This window comes from Hydractinia symbiolongicarpus, chromosome 7, assembly GCF_029227915.1.
Source record: "Hydractinia symbiolongicarpus strain clone_291-10 chromosome 7, HSymV2.1, whole genome shotgun sequence".
Classification (NCBI taxonomy): domain Eukaryota; kingdom Metazoa; phylum Cnidaria; class Hydrozoa; order Anthoathecata; family Hydractiniidae; genus Hydractinia; species Hydractinia symbiolongicarpus.
In genome coordinates this window covers 13,008,814-13,032,135 of record NC_079881.1, presented here as the reverse complement: position 1 = coordinate 13,032,135, position 23,322 = coordinate 13,008,814, and the positions used below count along the sequence as shown (strand labels likewise).

At 34.6% G+C, this 23,322-nt stretch overlaps 3 protein-coding genes across 4 annotated transcripts in view; 2 read left to right on the top strand and 1 right to left on the bottom strand.

Annotated features, from left to right (window-relative positions):
• Nucleotides 1-196: 196 nt before the first annotated feature.
• Nucleotides 197-9,343, top strand: LOC130648790 (pre-mRNA splicing regulator USH1G-like). The gene is made up of 3 exons (XM_057454885.1): nucleotides 197-774; nucleotides 2,771-2,959; nucleotides 8,182-9,343. Exons 2-3 carry the CDS (start codon nucleotides 2,778-2,780, stop codon nucleotides 9,341-9,343), a joined length of 1,344 nt encoding a protein of 447 aa, XP_057310868.1. The 5' UTR covers nucleotides 197-774; nucleotides 2,771-2,777.
• LOC130648791 (uncharacterized) lies at nucleotides 2,965-4,712 on the top strand. The gene has a single exon (XM_057454886.1). It carries the CDS (start codon nucleotides 3,394-3,396, stop codon nucleotides 4,600-4,602), a length of 1,209 nt encoding a protein of 402 aa, XP_057310869.1. The 5' UTR covers nucleotides 2,965-3,393; the 3' UTR covers nucleotides 4,603-4,712.
• LOC130648794 (FAD-linked sulfhydryl oxidase ALR-like) overlaps nucleotides 9,010-23,322 on the bottom strand; it is an 80,239-nt gene continuing 65,926 nt past the window's right edge. The window contains exon 3 of one of the 2 annotated variants that reach the window (XM_057454888.1): nucleotides 9,010-9,832. In XM_057454888.1, coding sequence (XP_057310871.1) covers nucleotides 9,670-9,832 — 163 coding nt within the window. In that variant the 3' untranslated portion in view covers nucleotides 9,010-9,669. Of the gene's footprint in view, nucleotides 9,833-20,818; nucleotides 21,012-23,322 lie in introns of those variants that run through there. The other variant, XM_057454889.1, reaches the window with a different exon arrangement.

Genomic DNA, 23,322 nt, shown 5'->3' with positions numbered 1-23,322 from the left:
AACTTAAGGATAGAGTGCGTAAACAATGTCGGTGGTCGTTGCCTTCAGACTATTTTTTTATGAATGACTATGATTAAACATTGCAGGAACTCTGGGGCATATACATATAGAGTTTTCACAACCTCGTCTCCCAGTACTTGTTATGCTTTTTATATTTCCGGAGGATAGGGTTGGGGTTTTCAAGGTTATTTGAAACCCTAGGTTGCCTATGTATATTGATAATGACGGAAATCGTCAAGTCTTTGTTCAAATATATTGCAAGAATTTTTCATGTTCCTGATCTTTACATATAGTTGTTTTGATTGAGTTAAATAGTTAAATATTACACTCATAAATAATTTCTTTTCGGCTGAGTAACTTTATTCATTATAGATACGAAATTTTATCCGGGTGACATCATGGTATATAAAGCTTTAGAAACTTAATAAAAGGCTGTTATGAAAACTTTTAGTTTTTGTCTTTCGTGTCATCTAATCAACCTTTGTAAAGGTTATTTTGGGCTAAGGGAATATTCTTCGTGTATAAATACTCAAAGAATAAGCCAAGTGGTTTGAATTATTATCGTAGCTACTGATTACATACAGAAACCGGCTCAATGTATTATCGCCATGGAGATTGGAAAAGAAACAATTCTCTATTTAATCTGTTTTAATTGAAAACGCTATTTTTCTCCACAAACCTTTTTCAAAGCAGTTTAAAATGCAGCGAAGGATAGTTTGAAGGACCTTTGAAAATTGGATATTTAAAGGAGTAAAACAAAAACATGAAAAGTTGGTAGGAAAGTTTATTTTCTCATTTCAAAATTACAAAATATTTTGATAGCTATTATAGCGTTTTTGATAACTATTACTAGTGTAATTTAAACTGTAATTTAGCATAGAGTAATTTTATTTTATTTTATTTTATCTTTATAATAATACAGAGTGTCTGTCTGTAACAGGCAAAGTAGATTATATTTTTTACAGTTTTTCTTAGCGTCTATAATACTTCCTCTATAAAAATATTCTGTATCTTATAAACGTTTTGTTTAAGATAAGAAAAAATAATGTGTAAAGTAATTTCATTAGTTGGGAATTTTATTGCATGCTAAATTAAATTTACCGTGACGAGTGCTTTGTTATAACTTATTGTACGTCTTAATGAAATTGCTAACAAACATTTTTGTGATAAGAAGCACACTAAATTTTAAAATGACAATTAGTGGAACATTTCACTGGTTTAAATAAATAGTATATATATATAATAAAGAATTAAACTTCGGACAAAGCGTAAGAGTTTCTCCTGTGCTTCCCTTTTGTATAAAAATGCAAACAATATCAGGCCAGCTATGACTTCGAGCGAATTTCTGACAATCTTATGGCAATTTATTGTGTGTAAAAAATGTTGATATGTTCTTATATTAAAAACAGGAAAATAATCTACTTCTCGCAGATCATTTATTAGACACTATTATTTCATTTTGGACTGGTATTTAATATCTTGTGAACACTATTTATACACAAGATGGCCGCAAATGTCGCAAATAACCGTCATTGTCTGTCTGCAACGGGCACAGGAAATAGCTTGTAATTTAAAGACGGACGACCCCGTGGATCTTTTCACGGGCAACGACTAGTATATTATATTAGGCGTCCAGGCATTAGCTTTTAAACAATGCGACGAAGGTCCATGGTCTAGCTTGCATTTAAAAGTTCAGTGAATGTTTGTTGCACAATGTTCTTCTCAGGGTTAAAGATAATTACTTTTGGAGACTAAGATTATATACATTTTTAATTATCTATTGAGATTTTTTTTTTCGAGTATTTCATGTCGTCTTGTAAATATGCACACAGGAGTTTTTAACTGTACGTTATAACATAAATACTCAGAATCGTTTGAAACTTGTACCTGATGATAGTAATAAATTTAAAAGCTTGTCTATCTTCGTTTTTATGCTTTAATATATTCTGAGAGGTTTAATTTTTTGGTAATAATAGAATGCTTATGGTAACCGGTGGAAATTCTGACATAAATTTTTACGTTTGTGCAACCAGGAAAATTTTCTTTGATTTGTTGGAAGGCGACTAGTCAGTTTCTATAAGTGGTTTCTTATGGAAAAAAATATAAAAGTAATTAAATCATACATACAGAGTAGTGTGTTATTTGGGTTTAACCTTTCGTCATGGCGACAGCGATAGTCTTTAGGATATTTTTATCACATTGGATTCTAATCATTGTGTAATCAAAATTGTCTACTATTTCCTCGCATTAACAAACACTTGATGTTGTTGTGATCTTCTGATAGAAAGTTCAGGAAGAATGGCTTCCCTTTCAGCTGTTTTTGTTTGAGCATGGCACTAAGTTAAGACATTAAGATATAATAATGGTTAAGATGAAGAAAAAAGCTGTTGTTGCTGTGCTATGAGTCTTCCTAATTTTTTAAGTAGAGATGAAGCGAAGCAAATATTTTTTTTAAAATCAACGATTTTAGGATGGCTTGAAAAGATACTTTTTAAAATCTTAATCAAAATGTATGTCAGAGGTTAGCTTTATTCTTGACTAGTTTTTCTTCCTCCCTTGACATATTCTAATTATTCTCATGGACAATATTCTTCCATTCTTAGTCGGTACGCGTGCGCTGAAATGTTCTTTTTGTATACCAATCGCGGTTTCTTGTTATACTTCAGGTCTGTTGCGAAACTAATACGTGCAAAAATTAAGTACAACGAACTTTAATAAACCGTTGGATAATTTTCTATCGTAATCAATGCTGACCTCTAAATATTTTTAGACAAAAGATGACAATGGAAGAACTTTCTTTCGTCACCCTCTCAGAAGCCGCACGAGAAGGAAACTTAAAAGTTTTAAAGAGCTGTCCAAGAAAAGAAGTAAACAGGCGTGATAGCGATGGTATGACGCCTGTACAATGGGCTGCTTCGTATGGAAATATTGAAGCTCTTCGAATATTAATGGGAAAGGGGTGAGTTTTAATATAATTTTATCGGCAACTTTAATAAAAAAACTTCACAAGAAAGAGGAAGTCGGGACATAGCTATAAAGATCGCTAATATTAATGGGCTACTTCCGTTTGTTTGTCTGTCTGTAACAGGAAATGTAGATGTATTCATTTTCGCTTAAAGTCTCCGAAGAAGTTATTTGTGAAACTTATTAAAGTTCCATTAGGGCATAAATGCGAGGGTAACTAATGACCCACCAAATTGGGTGAGTTCGCCAGACCTGGGTCAACGAACCTGTTTCGAATTTTATTTATTTTATTGATCACCGTTTCAAGCTCTATACAATCATAGTCACAAGAAAAAAAGATAGTCTAGTTGCGTGGACCGTCGGCATTGCTTACGCGAACTATCCTCAATCAGCCTGTGACGGCCCGCTCATCCTGCACAGAAGTTCAAAATGGCGGCGCATGCAGGAGGAGACTACCTTGCAGGCGAAGATCTTGATGATTTATTTGAGTTACTTGAAGGCGGTTTTCTTGATGAAGATGTGGATTTTAATGTGGAATTAGATGCTGTGATAACGGAAGTGGAAGCTTACGAAGAAGTTGGGTATCCTTGTCAGGATTGTGATAAAATTTGTAAATCACAACGTGGCCTGACTAGACATCGCAATGTCAAACACACTACTGAAGTTACTCCTGAAATATCGACGAATGCTGGTCCTTCATTACCAAAACTTACTAAAGAAGAACAAATTTTGAAAAAGCTACACCCTTTGAAGTTGAAAGTACTTATCACGAAGAGTGCTGAGATATGCATTGGTGATCAATGTTTACCCAAATCAACCAGGGAAGTGTTTCGTGATTTCAAAGTTTCTAATGATGATGCGGTCAAACTTTGGGAAAAACTGAAGCCAATCATTGGAAAGTATAACGGTGATGCAGAAGATTTTTATGCAAACTTTTTTGGTCTATTGAAAGATAACTTGCTTCCATCAAAATTTGAGGACACTACTTTGAGCAATATTATTCTAACAGAACTTGCAAATCATGTTTCAATTCATCTTTCGGGTAATGATAAAGTTGTCGATTCTGTAACTGAAGCTGTAACACCTATCTCGGAGAATGAACAAAAAAGCCTGCAATATGTGGCTGGATTTATCGTTCACAAGCTTTATACAAAACTCCGTTTTTCGAAAAAGTCTCAACAAAGTGAATTCAACAAACAGGCTGTATCAATCCTACAAGCATGCAAAGTTGACTGTGATGATTCACAGACATTGATCAATATACGCGACCGTGGTGGCTTGTGGAGAGTGAACAAACAAATACAAGAACTTTTTCGAGAATGTGAAAAAATGTTTCGGTTGAAAACTTCAAATTTCAGCACAACACTAAATTGTCAAGACCTTGTTAAAAATATGCTCAAAAACTGTTCTGTACTTTCCAATTTCAAAAGTGTCTGTTATACCATTGATCCACAAGTCAGTAAAGAAGTCAGTATGAATCTTCTGGAACACATGCTTACTATGTTTACAAGAGTTCGCAGCTTTTCCTATGCTAGAGACATACGTGAAAAACATAAGGCTGCTAAAAAACTTGCAAAGAAAAGATCATTGAGAACTGAAATTAAAAAAGCCAGTAGCAGCAAAGACATGGGTCACTGATTCATCTAGTTCCGGGCATGAACTATAAAATCTGCCACAATGGCTATTTTTATAGCCACACATGTGATAAAAAAACATTACACATGGCTAAAAATCACAATAAAAATTCATTCCTTTTTTATTTTTTCTGGTTGAACTTCAGACAAAAATCAGGATCCCTCACAGTACGATTTAGAGGTGCCGTGTGAGAAATCCTGTTACTTCATTTACGGTCAATTTAAGATATCAGGATTCCTCTGATTTTCCTGTAAATATATGCGTGAGTAATTCTGACGCGTTTTGAAAAAGTGACAACATTGCAATTTTTCCATAGCTAATAGCTTTCACAAAATAATAGATAGATGGGACATAGAAAAAATAAACATACATACTCATCCAATAACCATCTCCTAAAGTGATCCAATGATAGAACAAAGCATCTCCAGTCCCACAATATAAAGAGAACTAGATAAAATTGCCAATTAATAACATTTTTTCAAATGTGTGGCTATAAAAATAGCCGTTTTGTTGTGTGCTTCATTCAAAGTGTAGACTTTTTTCTTTTTGGTAATGGGGTGTCATCTATCATGTTGAATTTGCTACCACATCCTTGTACATTCCCAGCAATTGGTCTTACAGAAAATTGTGCTTTTATGGTATTATCATTATATCCAACGTCTCTCACCGATGGGTTGTCACGTCGCGATCCAATGGCACGCTGCCTACCAAAATAATTTTCCAGATCGTCTTGACAAAACCGTTCAGAAAGAATGTACGGTACACCATGTTGTAAAAGGAATTTCAGTACTTTTTTGAGAGAGTTAACTGTAATCTTAAGCCCTTTATGTGTTTGCCAGGAAATAAACATATTTGATTTGGCATTTTTTGTAAAATTATCACCACGCTCTTCAATTGACTCTTTCCATAAGGTGAAATAGGAGAGAAAACCGTCCAACCATGCAAAGCGTTCATCATCAACTGACTGATAATGTTTTACAAATGGTTTTCTCTTCAACTCATGTTCGACAGTGTTTTTCACATTCAAGCAGTCAAAAAAACTATCCATCATTAGACAAAATTGTGCAGTACCAGCTGCTTCAGGTGGACCAAACGATACAGAGCATCCATATATAGCACAATTTTCACCAGGCATAGTAAAATCTTGTACGAAAAACACCCAAAGTCGAAATAAAAACACCAAACTAAGTACACACAACACCCAAAAAATGCGCCATTTTGAACTTCTGTGCAGGATCGGAGGTTTGGGAGCCACTATAGTTCAGCCGTAAAAACATAGAACAATGGCCTATTGTTTGTTGCTAGACTATCTTTTTTTCTTGTGACTATGACACAATAGAGGCTACAGATAAACAAATTTCTAAAAAACCTTTTTTGAACATTAACGGCTCTAAAGTCATCAATTTTTAAACCCTTATGCCTTCTTAATCGTTTGTTGATAACAAACGACTCCATATGTTTTTTGATCAGACTTCCAAGTCCTTCACAATAAATGAAACGGATTAGAAATTTTCTAATAAAAACATTTGTTCATCGACGGGTCATTATTATTATTATTATTGAAATTATATACCCAGGACAGCCTCTTCAGTTTCTATTGGTGCTGCTATCAACGAGAGTCCTGCGAAGGGGGTCCTAGCGCATTTAAAGCTCCCATTTGAGCTACGAAAGTCGTGCAAGCACAGCAATCGCTCAACTAGACAACCGCCTAAGATATCAATCCTATTCTCATATTGAACGCTAAGCAGAAAGGATAGATTCACACTTTTATAGTCTCTGGCATGACTCGGCCGGGGTTTGAACCCAAGATCTCCCGCACTGGAAGAGAACGCTCTACCACAAAGCTATCAGTCGCTGACATCATCAAAATGCAAATGACGGATCTTTTCTATTGCTCCACTGCTGAAGGGTATTAATATGCAGATATTTTAAAATATAAAACTTAAAACATAATATATATATATATATATAAAAAACCGTCAAAATCAGTAAAGATGAAAAAGAAATACATAAACAAGTCCATATGCTAAATAGGACGACTAAATAAAATAAGAAACACTAAAGTATGGTGGATGGCAAAAATTACCCTAACATACTTACAATTAGTAGCATAAAGCATATTAAAAAGTATAAACATATAAATTTATTGAAGTTCTAATTATTTTCAAAATTTTCTGGAAGTTCATTTTAGCATCTTTCTTGGTATTGAAAGATATTGTTCTTACCAGGCTTAATCATAGGCTGGTAAGAGGAAGATTGCAGGTTTTTTCGCGGTTAAATTACCGCTAAATAACTTGTACACAAAAGGAAACAACTCATATTATCTACTGCGAAGGTAATTAGGGATCACCTGAAAAGAAATCCTGAGCTTGGTCAATCCACCCGTTTCGGAACCAACGGTCTTATCACATCAAAAAAACATTTAAATCCCAATATCTCAACATCCGTTCGTTAAAAGCACATGATCCTATACAATTTCTTAATCAGCATATGAAGCTCTACACACCATAGGCAACGGGTTAACAAAAGTTTGGCAGGTCGTGCTGACGTCAGCACAATTTTTATCTCAACCATTTTTTTGGGGGGAACGCGTAAACAAATTTCTCAAAAAAACATACTTGTGTATGCACTGCCTAAGTCATCAAAATCTAGCTAATATAAACCTTCGCAGTGAGCAAGACATAAAATAATAATTACCTGTTATTCAACACCTTGCTAGATAGCAAAAGACATTTTAATTTAGCTACAGTAATTTAGCTAACTAGTCTTACATATCCGTTTCACCATGATTTGCATAATAGCTATACGCAACTTCGCTTGAACTCCCGTCAAAATTTAAACAATACAGACAAAAAAACACAAAACACTTCTTATTAGCGCAAGGGTTTATATGGCTTCGGTGTCCTAGTAATGACTTTAGTAATATTGCGATTAACTGAGGAAAGTTACCTAGGATTGTCAGCGGCTGTTGCCAGTGCTATTTTTCCTCACCACCTGAGATGTCAAAAAGAGCCTTGGGGACGAGGTTGCCAAATTAGTACAATCGCCTTAAAAATTGATAAATCATTATACTAGGGTCAAAAATATAAATAAAGTAAATAGTTCCCTATATGACCTTACCCAGGTGAACAATGTCTTGGTGACTTTTCTTCAACTATTTTCCTGGTAACATTTTTTTCGTCAAAAACGCTAAGTTTTTCAACTGCGAAAGTTTTATTTGCGAAAAAAAACCCCCACAAAATAAAACTAGAATGCGCGAAAGTTGCGAAGACCAGGGTTAAACCTGGAATTAAACAACAGCCTCTCTTTATTTTTAATGTTCAGTGTCCCGCATGCCCCTTTATATTTGGGTATGCTGGTTCTTTGTCACCTAAAACAACGTTTTATTAAGGACTTAAAGTTATAATCGTCAAACTTTACAATCTTCGTTTTGTATTTTCTTTATGCGCGACTCTTTGGTTCACACTTCAACTTAGCTAACTTAGTGAAAAGATTTAATCTATCAATATGGCGTGCATTTTCTTTCGAAATAATTTTTGTGTAACGTTTGATGCATAAACTTTCTTTGTCTTGTTTCTTTAGAGGCAATCCTGATAAACCAAACAACGAAGGTTATACTTCGTTACATCTAGCTGCTGCTTCTGGTCAATTGCACTGTCTCGTTTTCTTGACCAATTTTGGTGGAAATGTATACGCAGTTAGCGATAACGGAACAACACCAATCCAGGAGGCATCAGGCAAGGGTTTTTTTGAATGTGTCCGCCACCTTGAAGCGTTAATTACACACCAAGTGGAACAAGACAGATACAAAGTTGATAAAATGCAACAAAAAGCCAAACATGATGCAGAGAGGCGTATAAAAGAAAAAGCAAAACTCTTACAAAAACTGGACCGTGATTATGAAAAAAAGAGGTCAAAGCATAGAAAAATTGGCGCAAGTGTTACTCATTATAATGGCCAACAAGTCAATGTTCACGCGCAGAGGTATGATTTTGATAAGTCAGATAACTTGTATAACAAGTTAACATATTCGCAACTTTCTGAATTGCCTCGTTTTAAAGGAGAAAGCTTTAGCGACGAAAGTCCAATTAGTAACATCGATGACGATTCAAACAGTACAGAGTCGTCTCGCCGTATCGACGAATTTTTAAAGATAAGGTCGTTAATTGCGGATGATCTAATTGAATGCCAAAATGGTAGTATGGGTAATGATAAACTCTCAGATACAACTGACCGAACGGAGTTGACATCGCTTTCCCAAAACTCCAGGTCGACATCAAAAATACTGGCTTCGTCTCTGCGATCACTGCACTTTAGTAATAGTTTTACTCAAAATAGAATTGACGTCCAGGGCCATCTTGGGCCCATGGTTACATTAAGAAATGGACAAATAGTAAATATTACCCCTACTTCGAAAGGAATCCTTACTAAAGGACAATTACTTTATTCGAATACGAATAGGCATGGTCAGAATGCCAATGTAACAATAACTGACATGTCAGTAAGTAAAAAAGAAATACGCATGGCACCCTTATACACATTTTTACACGCGTTGAAACTGGACGAATATAGAGAAACGTTTTCAAAAGAAAAAATCGACCTAAGAGCTTGTTTGTTATGTGATGAAAATGACTTACGAGAAATTGGACTGCCATTAGGCCCTCGCAAGAAAATCACGGACGCAATCAAACGAAGAAACACAATATTTAGTGATAACAATGAATTGCATGACTCATCAGTGTGAGATTGTTAACTTGCCGATTCTCGAACGATAAATTATAACTAATTTTGTTTTGTGCAAGACGCATAACGGTATAAGCTGTCTTGTATAAAAATTCAAATGTAAATTTAATCATGCATTTCATTTTTTGATTTATAAAAAAATATATTTAAATAACTCATTCTTATCGTTTCATGGTTAGTGAGCCAATAAACAACAAAAGTATCTTTCTTCTCCTGTTGATTTATATCGTAATCCGATAATTTAGTCGATGGTACTGTTTAAATTTGGTTTCCTCCACATGCATATCTTCTGGTGTTCCTTGTTGTACACGTACCAGGAATATAATATTAATCACACGAACCATCAGGCCATCCATCTTTCCAACGGTCCATCACTTTACTGCAATCAAATGTATTTTTTCCAAGCCTCAAGTTAACTTCATTGTGCACATCACAAAACCATTTCGACAGCGCTGTGTTATTGGATGTGTTTGGACTCTCAGTTTTAAGTCTAAAAATCGAAATGAAAATTTATATCTAGTTCAGTCGTTAAACAGAAAAAACCTTACACAGACAAAATTAGTAAAAAACTAAAATTGTTCAGAAGATCCCTACAGGACGTAAAAACCACTCAAAAACAGCCCTCTTGTCAGGAACAATCATTTTTCATATTGAAGATATTTGTTGGATTTCTCTGTTCAGTGTTCATATAATTAGGGCTTGCTCGGCCTTAATATATCGCATTTCGTGCGGCCGTAGCGCAGCTATAAATTCGCTACTGTGGTACTATTTTGCGTAGAGACAGACAATACGGGTATTATTAATATAGAGATAGAGATAAAAATAGATGTCCAACTATAATTATAATTATATAAAATAGATATCCAACATCAGTATTAAATTATTCTTACTAATTTTTGAGCGTATCAATTTTCATGCATTCGCACAAAAAAGTACATTTCTGTCTTATTACAGAAATTAAAATATAATTTTCTTTTCAAGATCCAGAATAGAGTGCAAAAAGCTTTTAAGCATCAAAATATCTTTTTTATTTTATTCTTTTTCCATAATTTAGAACAAAAACAGCTGAACAGTATATTCTATAGTTTACAAAGGAAAGCATAAATTTTTATTTTTTTCTTCCTTGTTATTTGTGGGAGAATATAAAATAGAGCGAAAAATAATACGCGCAAAATAGATTCGTGTTGCTACTGCGCAACAATTAATATGCGCGAAATAGATTTTCTCGCTACATAAATATTCAGTACGAATAAGATATACCTAAGAACGACTCACAAATCGGAGCTAAGCTAAATTTCAATCTGACAAATTATTCCTCGTGGATGATATTTAGTTTGTAAAGGAGGATTTGGTAATAAGTCTATTGTTGGGTTAAATTTTTCAATGCAATATGTTCAATGCAACTACCATAAAATGAGCTTGACAAACCAGGAAAAACAAATTCTGAAATGTATCTGGTCAAATTGGAAATGTTTTTAACCGATTGGTCATAGATATTATAAATTTCATGGTGCTTAGGATGACTCCATAATAGCACACGAAAATTAAACTGCAGACTTGCATCAACATAAATCTCATACTTTGGTACCATATGAACATCATCATTGCAATAAAATTGGACACTCTTCTCTGAAAAATTATATTGCCAGTTACTACTGAAATTTAGAAAATGATTGATAACATTCAAAATATCCAGTAGTGTCCAAGAAGAAGGGATACCTTTGATGGGTAAATTAAGGTAAGGTAATTTACCAGGATTCTACGAAACTCTGCTGTCATGACGACAAGTGCCGTTGACAAATGAAGATCTTTTTATTTGTTATTCTTTCTTCTTTTTAATTGCTATTCTTTCACGAAGTGCTTCATTAACCACACAATCTTTGGTGGCAATGGCTATCATTTTTTTTTCTCCACTAGGAATCGAAAGTACTATCACCAGTTGGAACTTCAAAAGTAGTTATTCCTTTAGGCAGCCAAATATTGAACACTTATCTCCAGGCATATTAATAACAATTAACCTCTTTGTTTACTTTGTTACTTGAAGTAAAAATAACAAGTTACGCAGCCTATTAACGGCGAATTCAGGGGTTGTTTTGGCCATTAGAGGGTTTTAAGGGCGGTGGCTTCCAGGGCGCTGTCCTAGACATGTTAGGGGCCTCACAATGCCCCCAAACTCCCTAAGCCTCTTCGATGCTATTTTACACCAATCACAAAAAATCCTAAATTCGCCCCTATACTATCCCTGTATGTTAATTTCGGAGATTTTTTTTAAACTTTTTGGTATATGCGCTATTCTGAATGATGTCTAAATACAAGATTTACTCACATAAGCACAGTAGGTTGTTTTTTTCAGTCATGTAAATCTCACTGAGCAACTGTAAAAATAGTTAATTCTATCATACTAGCAGTTTACCCTGTGGTAAGACACGTCCCTGCGAAATGTTCAATTTTTTCTACCTTGGACATTCTAATTCTAACCCACCACAGCTATTAAACTTTGATTTCCCGGCCGCAGCTCTCCACTATCCGTCACCTACTTACTCACTTTGTGAATCTTAATGTTTAAGAGGCATAAAAATTTTCCACTCAACTGGCTAAATTTTTCCAATCCCTCCTTATAGTCAATGCTGAGGACGTCAAAATTCAAATGTTATTCCGCCTGAGTGGGTTTTTCCTTGGGCTTATCGAATAGTAATTTTTTAATACTACAACATTTGAATAAGTGATAGAGATCTAAATAAGAACAATTTGACCATGTGCTTTTGTTTAAAAAAACATGCGACACTGACTATTTTTTGTCCAATGTATTAAATCAGTGCTTTGAAAAATAATTGGTGGTGGTATACACATATAAACAAAATAGAAACTTTCATTGATGGGTTATATATATATACAAGGCTTCCTAGGAGATGAATATAAGTGTTACGTACGGCTAAACCATTTTTAGGGACCCAACTTTTCTAAATTTCAGGGGCGGATCCAGTGTACGTCAGCGCCGTCACGCGACTGACATAATTTTTACTAAGAATCGTAAAAAATAATAGGGTACTGTGATCCCGCAGGCCCTGCGTCCGTTGAGCTTTATTTTACGGACCTTCCTCTTCCGTGACTGAGTTGATGGATACGGCAAAAAGCGACTGACATCCGAAGAATTTTCATGCAAATTGATTGGCTTGCCGGCCGAAATAACGTATTCTGATTGGTTTACAAAAAACTGACGACTTTGACCCATATTTACGGTATTCGAAGTGTGATTCAGCCTGTATTTTCTTATAATAATTAAAGCTTTCATAAACCGATACCGTGTAATTAAAATTTCGGACCAAACGAAAGCAATTAGGTGAGCTTTTTCGGACCAAATGAAAGCAATCAAAGGCTTTTCGGACCAAATGAAAGCAATCAAAGGCTTTTCGGACCAAATGAAAGCATGCAGGACTTTATAATGGGTGATCAGGGCGTATTGTTTCTCTTTTCGAGAAAGCATGGCGACTTACGACATGTTTGACCGAATACGTGCTGAAATGAGAAGTAATAATTTTTTGTATATGCAAAAAATCTATGAGAAATCATTAAAAAAAATCAAATCTTTGTGTCACAAAGATCTTTACCAAAGCTTAAACGATGGAACAATATCTCGAAATTTTAATGCAGAGGTTTATTTTCCAAAGTTATTGTGGAGGAAAGACCCAGGGAGTTTTGCAATTGCTTTGTGGTGAGATAAATAATATTCTTTTGTTATCTTAAACACTTATATATTGAATAAATTATTTAATAGGCCATTCAAAGTTGTTTTCTTTGGCCATCTGCCAAATGATCTTTTGCATAATTGTTTTAATAGCTTTGATTCAAAAGAATTTCGGCAAAACAAAGTAGCTAGCTAGAGATTAAAAGGATCATGTTCATGCTGTTATGTACAAGATTTTTTGTTATAATATTGCAATAATAACATATAATATTTAAATATATTTTTAAATTTGATTTAATAACTATAGCCTAGCTAGGTAGCTAAACTGTAAAAAAGTTGAACCAATGAAGTAAATATATATATATATAGTAAATAAACCACAGGCTTTTAAGAACATTTAGAGTGTCATTTTGAAGTGTGGCTATGTATTCTTTATCTAGATTAGCTTTTAAATTAATATTTGCATGAATGTCAAGTTAGTTTTGACAATTTACTTTTTCGTTGAATAAAATAAGTTTGTAAATGGTTGTAACATACTGGTTAATCATGCATGTAGTTTACTATCTTGTTTTAGTTCTGAAGCCACTGGGAATTGTTTGTACAGCTCCATGTCCCTGCTTCTTGTTGGCGACAACACACTGGTTGACGAGCTGCGACATTTAACTTCGTTAGAACTTTTTCTTCACCCTGAGGTATATAGTAAGCATCCTGTTTTAGTTTCTTGCTATGAAAAACATCAAGGTAAGTCACTTAAATCTTTTAATTGTATTTTACATATGAGCATGTCTTTTTCTGCAACTGAAACTGGTGTAACACCAATAGACTTTGTGAGAAATGAAGCTGTTTTGAACTGTACTAACCAGACTTGGTGTAGTTTGCTGTGCATGTTTGCTTTGTCTACGGTAACATCAAAAAACATCTTTTCCTATTTCCCTGACTGTGGTGATGAGAGAGATAAACTTTTATTTAACTGCAAAATTGAACCCATGTTTACATCATTAAACGATAAAGTTACTGATGCTCATATTTTGTTTTGTCTGCAAGGTGTTCATGCAGAATGTGGTCAGACTTTTAAAGCCAACCATTTTGTGCCAGTATTATTTCTTCCTAATGGTACCAAAAGGAAACTAATTCAACATTCCAAAAAAATCTTGCCGCAGTCTAAAAAACCCTGTTTGTTCCCAAAAGATGGGAAGGTACAATCAAAGTTGTCGTTTTGGACAGACCAGTGCAGCGACAAACTTATTTTGCCTACTTGTAAGAAAAAAGACTTACCCCAAATAAAAGAGGAGCAAAAAACTGTTGTTGATGTTTCTTCCATGCCTCCTTTTGCTGGTAGTAGTAAAGTTAATTCAGATACTGTTGTTTGTGATAGTGCATTGTCCAATGCACCAGACACAACTACTAGTCATCCTCTGTGTTCATCTTTAAACTATCCTCAAACTTATTTTGATGTCTCAGATTACACAGATAAAGTTTTTCAAATAAAGGATGATCCATTAAAAGTTCATGAACTTATCCAAAATGTTTATAAACCTGATCATTCTTATAAATTTCCGAAAACAAATAGGTCTTTTCGTTTTGAGTGGTTAACAAAGTTTTCCTGGTTATGTTATTCACCTAAGGTTGATGGAGCTTATTGTCTGCCATGTGTTTTGTTTGGACACAAGTTTTCTTCCAAATTAAGTAAAATTAAAAAACTGTTTTCTGAACCTTTTAAGTACTGGCCTGATGCTTGTGCCAACTTTGTGAAACATGAGTCAAGTACTGGCCTTCATGCTTACACATCTGCTACGTTTACTAGTTTTATGGCTAACTATTTTGGTAATTCTCAGCCGATTGATGTGCTTCTTGATACTAACCATCAGAAGAAAATTACTGAGAACAGAAAGAAATTGATACCAATTGTTCAGGCCATTATTTACTCTGGTAGACAAGGGCATGCTTTAAGAGGTCACCGTGATGACTCACAATATCATGGTGAATTAGGAGAATTTTCTGGTGGTCGGGTAGGAAATTTTGTTGAACTTTTGAATTTTAGAGTACAAGGTGGAGATACAGCTCTTGCTGACCATCTTAAAACTTGTCCCAAAAATGCTACATACATTTCTAAAACTACCCAGAATGAATTAATCAACTGTTGTGGATCTGTAATTTTGGATGAAATAATCCAAGAAGTAAAATCAAACACTTTCTTTTCTATTCTGGCAGATGAAGCTGCTGATTTATCTAATAAAGAGCAAATGTCCTTAGTTTTACGTTTTGTTGACAGTAATTTGAATATACGTGAGGAGTTTGTTCAATATATTCATTGTGATGAGGGGCTGGCAGGTAAAGACTTGAAGTCTGTTCTCTTAAAGTCACTTCATAACCTGACTTTAAATATTAAGGACTGTCGGGGTCAAGCATATGATGGTGCAGGTGCTGTTGCTGGGTATAAGAATGGACTTTCTGCCCATATTCTTAATTTAAATAAAAAGGCTATATATGTTCATTGCAACAGTCATCGTTTAAATTTAGCAGTTGGAAAATCTTGTACAATCAGCTTAGTTGCCCATGTGATGGCTAAAATAAAACACATTTCCTATTTCTTTAACTATTCTCAAAAAAGACAGCAATCCCTTATGATTAACATAGATAAATATAGTCCGACTTCTAAAAAAACTAAATTAAAGGATGTTTGCCGTACTCGGTGGGTTGAACGAATTACTGGTTTAGATCTCTTTCAAGAGTTATATGTGCCTATTTATATTACTTTGGAAGAGATGAAACTAAACTTAAATCGACAGTTCAATTATGACACATCAAAACAAGCTGTTGGTTTTTTTCACCAAATAGCTAATTTTGAATTTCTTGTCACTCTGGTGATCACAAGGAACGTATTTGACATAACACTTCCAGTTACTCAATTGCTACAAAATAGAACAATTGATGTTATGGACAGCATAGAGCTTATTCAAACATTAAAAAATGTTCTCCTTCAAACCAGAAATAATGTGGAACATTTTCATGATAGGTGGTATGAGGAGGCTCTTTCTCTTTGTGAAAAAGTAGGAATTGTGGAGGAGAAGAAGAGGACTGTTGGAAGGCAAACCACAAGAGATAATCATCCTTCTTTTTCAACTTCTGATTACTATAAAAAATCAGTTACTAATCCTCTTTTAGACCATTTAAATAGTGAAATGAAGAATCGTTTTTAACCGTTTTCTCTAAATGCTTATAATGGCCTATGCATTGTTCCAGCAAAAATGGTTTCTTTGATTTCTGGAGGTAAAACAAACTGGAAGGAGAAATTCAAGTCTTTTGTCTCTTTCTATGAAGATGACCTTCCAAATATACTTGGGCTTAATGCTGAATTAGAAATTTGGGAGAAGTATTGGATTGATTTTAAAGGAAATAGACCCCAAACTATTGCTCAAACGTTAAAGTCTATTAATCTAAATGTCTTTGTTAATTTGCATGTGGCCCTAAGAATTTTAGCCACTATTCCTGTCACCACATGTGAATGTGAACGCTCTTTCTCTGCTATGAGAAAACTTAAAAATTATACTCGCACTACTATGGTATCTGAACGCCTCAACGGGCTAGCGCTTATGTATATTCACAAAGAAATAGTGCCAGATGTTGATAAAGTTTTAAATAAATTTGCTAAAGATAAAAGAAGACTTGAATTAATATAAATTTTTCCACTATACAATCTAGAACAAATTAATGAATAAATAAATAAATAATTAAATCTTACCCACTCCTAATTGAAAAAAATAGTAACCATTTATATAAAATAAATTCCCTTTCCTCTTGTTTACGTTGTGTCGTTATCTTTCTGCAGGTTCAGCTTGCTCCGGCTGATAGTACCTGTTCTAGGAGCCCCCTGTCAGGGGCTTTAATAACTTTCTATTTTTATATCAATTCCTTTTCTTTAACCCGCCCCCCTTTTCCGAGTTCGGCTTGCTCCAGCTGATAGCACTCGGTTGATTGGAGCAGACTGTCCATGTCTGGAATAGCTAATATTACGTTATTAGCTGTTTCCTAGGCATGCTGACGAGCCCTGATATTGGGCGAAACAGTCTTAAAATATATGAATTTAAACCGTTGTTTTTATTTTTCCTACACTTTTTTGCAACCCTTTACAAGATTGTTTGTTATTTTGCTGTCCATTCGAAACAAAAAACGTCTCTAACAGAGCTAATAATTTGGACATTAATTAGGCCGTTTATAGTGCGGAGAGGCTCAAAATAGCGAGAGTTTCCGGGGCTGCGCGCCGGACCCCCCATGGGGGGCTTACAGCGCCCCCCAGCTGTTCTGGGCGCAGCAAATTGCTGCGCTGTTTTTTGCTTCGCAAAAAAAGTGACTGACATGTTACAAATGCTGGATCCGCCCCTGAATTTGGTGAAAGTTAGTACAGAGGCTATTTTATATTGTACAATCATTAGTAACAAATTTTAGGTCCTATAAGATTATTAGTAGCAAATTTTAGGTCATAACCCCTCACGGATACGGAGATATACACAGTTGGTTCCAGCGTTTAAATAACAATTCGCGAATAGCGATTCGTAGGTCATTTCCTTTTCTTCGATATTAAATTTACCTACTGTGCATAAAATTTGCAGATCGAAACTTAATACTTCAAAGATATATACTGCGCATAAATTTTACTTAATATTGCAAAATATACAACAATTTTTACATGTACGAGAGTTTTACTATGTCGTGTAACGACGCTATAATTGAACATTTTGTTGTCACATGTAACGTGCATGCTATTGTTTCAAAGCGCTAACGATCGCAAAAGCCATTGAAATTTGATATATATTTTTAAATGAAGGGACAATCCTAATTTTACACCAATTACTTTTGATAATTTTTTAATCCGTTTTGATTGCTCTATTTTTATAACAAAACACGGCGTTTTTTATGTTTGTGGGGGCGTTTTCACTTCATTTTAAAAGAAGCAAGGCCAATTTAAAGCTTTAAAAGAACGTTTACTCGTCATTTTAGAAAACGTGCGGCCATATTTAAGCTTTGAAAGGACGTGTTCTCGTCATTTTAAAAGTATGTAAGCTTTCTAGGTTCGTTTTGTCATTATTTTGAAGCACACTATAGCAAGTTTTAAGCTTCATAGGATTGTTTTGTCATTTTAGAACGAAATGCAACGATTATCATACCTTTACTCTAAAATAAGAATAACAAAGTTTGTTTCGCTACATTATATATAGTGTGATCGTATGGAACTTATCGTGGTATTTCATTGAAATCTAGAAAACACTACCGCATGGATAAATAAAGGTCGTATTTTGTTCTAAAACGATCAAAAAGCGATCGTATGAATTTTAACGTCGTATTTTGTTCTGAAATCATCAAGAAGCGATCCGTATAAAACTTAAACAATACCGTATTTTGATCTAAAACCACCGAAACGCGATCGTATGCTGTTTAAACAACACTGCATTTTGTTTTACAAGCATCGAAACCTGATCGTATGACGTTTAAAGAACGCCGTAGTTTGTTCTAATAGCATCAAAACGCGATCGTATGAATTTTAAACGTCTTATTTAGTTCTAAAATCATCAAGAAGCGATCGTATTGAACTTAACAATGCCTTGTTTTATTCTAAATCCATTAAAACCCGATAGTAGGAAGTTTAAACAACGCAGTATTTTTTTCTACAAGCATCAAAACCCGATCTTATGCCGTTTAAACAACGCCGTAGATTCTTCTAAAACCACCGAAACGCGATCGTATAAAGTTTTAAACAACGCGGCATACTGTTCTACAAGCATCGAAACCTGATCGTATGAAGTTTAAACAACGCCGTATTTTGTTCTAATAGCATCAAAAGGCGATCGTATGGACCTTAAATAAAGGTCGTATTTTGTTCTAAAACCATCAAAAAGCGATCGTATGAATTTTAAACAGCGTTGTATTTTGTTCTCAAATCACCAAAAAGCTATCGTATGGAACTTTAACAATAATTAATTAATTATGTATAAGTACGCTGGTGCTTCTGAAGTTGGTTTCATATTTAGGAACATTGTATAGTAATTTACTTCGCTTATTTTTTCATATCAATAATTTTTTTCTATTATGGAAAACTTCGTTCAAGTTTGCATCATTTTTTTAAGAAGTTCGTACGAACTTCTTTTAAAATATTTATTTAAAACGATGCACTTTGCATGGTTTTGTTTAACGAAACGAAGTATAGTAGCGTTCGTGTATGATACGAAAAAAGTGAACAAACATTTTGAGATGGTCCCTAACTTGAATGAGTTGCATACAATGTTTAATTTTTTAAGCATATTGCCCAGCCTCGGTGAATTCTTCTCATGCATGTTTTTTTTCTGTGATGGGTCTTTTGACTAGACAGAAATTTTATAATTCTTTATACACAATAACTTAATTAACACAAACATATTGTCTGCACTTGCCATGTATAATTATAACTTCAGTTTTGTTCCTGTTTTTTAAAGGTAAAATGGTCCCCTATGTCATCCTTTCTTATAAGGCAACGTATAAGGTTTAAGTTTTTTTCCCCAATAAGCATAACGTAAGCATAATCTAAGCCTGATTGTGTTTTTCGAACAAGCATATGTCAGCCTAATTTTATATTTTTACTTGCTTAAAAAAAAACATGTACATCACAAAGCCACAAGTCCAACTAAGAAATGATTTAAGGAATGGCGGATTTCGAAAAGAAAATATTATTCGCATAGGAAAAATATTTGCCTAAATTTACCTGCAATTACTTTTACTCGAAGAAAAATTACTATCTCAATTCTTCTCCCATAGCTAGTTCAATATGTACATAGCAAGTATATGAATCTTCAACATGTTCCAACTTTGACCACAGCTACGAGGATAGAAATAGGGGAGATTGCACTAGGCTCTTCTTATGTGACCTTTTTTGTTATTATAATTTTAAAGTTTGTCAGTTCCCGCGCATTATTATTTGAGACTAGTCGATAAAGCCCGTGGAAAAATCAACTGAGCCAGGATAAAAATGAAAAAAAGGCGTTATTTGAATTTTGATGACGTCAGCAACCCATCCACAAAAAAATAGAGCCTTATTTTCACGTTACCTCTATTGTGTAGAGCTTAAACTGCTGATCAAGAAAATGTATATGATCATGTGCTTTTGATGAGCGGTTAATGAGATATAAGAATTTAAAAATTTTGCTGACGTCAGCAATGGCCCGTCAAAACCCCCAAATATTTTTTGAGAAATTAGGGCAAAGTATTAACGTTAAAATAGTGATATTGACGTCGAGCTGTAACATTAGGAAATTTTTTAATATATATATTTTTTTAAAGTATAATGTATTATTATTAGAATAGTTAATTTATAATGTGCGTAACTGTGACGATTTACGCGTTGTAACGTGCCATTGTATGTTCCATGTGTAATATATATATTTGTTATATATAGTAGTTTTTTAGTGTTTTGTGCACAGATAACCTTAGACATCTAAAAAAACGCAAAGTAGTGTTAGCGAAGGCTAACAATTCGATTTGTGAACGAAGGTTTAATTCAAATAACTGCCAATATTTGAAGTTACTGAAGCACTAGTAGCTACAGTACACTCCCGATAAGTCGAACCCCCAGTAACTCGAACTGTTTTTGAATTCCCGTTGAACCTTTACTAATACTTTCTCACAAAAATCACTCGATAACTCGAACCCCCGATAACTTGAACATTCGTTAAAAGTCGAACCATTTTCCTGTCCCCTGGACAGAAATTCCCCCGATAACTCCCGATAACTCGAACTTCAGAGGAAAAATGAAAACAATCTCAGTAACAAGTGACTACTTTTCTTTCAATAATATAAATTGTTCTCCCAAAGTTGACAGAAACTTTCTTGTTATAATAAAAACAAGAAGCCCTGGGGGCTCTAAGAATTTCCACTCGGTACTAAAATATTTGATGAAAACCTACTAATTCGTTGTGCTGTTGTGCCAAACATTCGAAGAGGTTTGGTGCATGAAGCTCTGAAGGTAAAACACACAAGTGACATTATATCTTACAACAAACGCAAACAAAACGAAACGTATTGAAGAAGAACTACTTTGTTCATCACTAACATACTGCCAAGCAGTGAGCGGGATTCGATCCGCGGTCCCCAGAACTGGGAGCCGCAGACGAACCCACTACACTACGTGCGGCATTATGTTAGTGATGAACTCAGATAGTTTATCCGGATGGTGTGTATACATATAGGTGAATATTTATCATACCACATCCGTATTTCATTTTCATTTCTTCTTCAATATGACTTACACGCATTATACTCGCCCGTCATGACCAGAGGTCTGATCGGGGTGAAGCATTCTCTGTTGAGAATGAAATACGGATGTGGTATGATAAATATTCACCTATATGAAAACGAAACGTGTCATAATAAACTCACATTTTAAAAATAAATTGCTAACAAAAAATACAGCCTATCATTCATGGTTGAAAGTCTTGCGATTGAAACGTTTATGGTCTTAAACGGCATTTAGTTGACAAAAAATCAAAATTTTGCTGTGACCATCATTTTCAGCATACTTTTTTTATTAACTGTGCCAATTTTTGTCAAAAATAAAGCAGTTTTAATTTTTGGTTAAATTTTGGCCTAAAATGACATTTAGGTGACAAAAATTCAAACTTTTGTACCATCATCATTTTCAGCATACTTTATTTGTTAACTGTGCCAGATTTAGCCGAAAATGAAGTGGTTTTAATTTTGGGATCAATTTTGACCTAAAATGGCATTTAGGTGACAAAAATCAATATTTCGATGTCACCATTATGTTCAGCATACTTTTTTTGTTAACTTTGCCAGTTTTCGTTGAAAATAAAGTAGTTTTAATTTTTGGACCAATTTTGTCTTAAAATGACATTTAAGGTGGCAAAAAATCAAAATTATTATGTCACCATTATGTTCAGCATACTTTTTTTGTTAACTGTGCCAAATTTTGTCGAAAACAAATACTAATTTTATCCTGAAACTTCATTTAGATGAGTTCCCATTAGTTAGGGAGCTTGGGTACGAAGTTTACATCTGTGACGGAGGAACGTGTAATCCCAGGGTCGATTTTTTCTCAAAAAATGCTCCAAAAGAAAAAAACGACGGTTTTAAAGAATTTCCTACGCCTTCGGGCCCGGAAATTCAAAGAAAAAGAACTTTTAATAACTCAAACTATTTTCACTTATCGACCAAAGTTCGAGTTATTGAATGCCCCGGTAAGTCGGACATTCGATAACTCGAACTATTTTTTTGGTCCCTTGGAGGTTCGAGTTATAGGGAGTGTACTGTAGTTACAATCCTGGACATAATATTATTGGAAAAGGCCGATTTTTGGCTATTTCTTGAACTGGCCAAATGGAATCGCGTTGTCAAAACTCTGCAGCCGGCAGGCTGCAAAAGCTTGGCTTTGGCAGATGTGTAGGCCAGGTAAATAGCGTTGAAAATGCGGTACTGGCAGTTTCTGCCATGTCTGCATTTCGGAACAATGCACACGACGGCCCGCTAAGGTGCTAAAATTCGGGGAAACGGGGTGTGCTGACGCCAGCAAAAATTAGTATGGGTTAACAATTTGAAACTAACCAAATAACCTGAAGTCCTAAGCCCGTTTGCGATCATTGACAAGTTCGTAATGCCTTTGTCTTTTGTAGAAACAGTGTTTATAACTGCTTGTGGGACGAACTATGAAATTCGGCCCTCTTTTCCAATAAATTAAGTCCGGGATTGTAGTTATTTGTTTATGTGTATGTATTTGTTTGTATTTATTCGGAATTATTTGTTAATGTTTATTTTTAAGATTTCGGATTAAATCCGAGATCTTATTAAAACGGGCGTTCTTCTTCTTCTTCCTCTTCTTCTTCGACCGATTATTTAACCGATTGCCGTAACGTCACGACTTTTCAAGTCCGGCCTGACTCCGCGTGCTAGCTCTACGCCGTTGTGTGCATATCTAAATATTCGTAAAATTGGGAAAGAATGAAAACTGCGTTACAAATGTGATATTTAATATTATTTGATGAGCTATGCTAGATACTCCTTCAAATTTTTTATTTTAAGTTATGTTTTGTAACGAGACAAAATATACTCAACTTAACCGAGCTCCAGGGGTCAGTCGTTGTTTTCAAGTGACCGTGTTCAAGCGCACCATATTGATTATACTCCAGCTTATTCACCACGCTGCCAAGCAAAGTTATTTTTTTGAAGTGAAGAAAAATATTCGGTTGGGTTAGTATTACACGTTTTTTTTATAAGCAACTGCATTTTTGGGTTCAGCCTGGGGTTGCTAAGGTCTT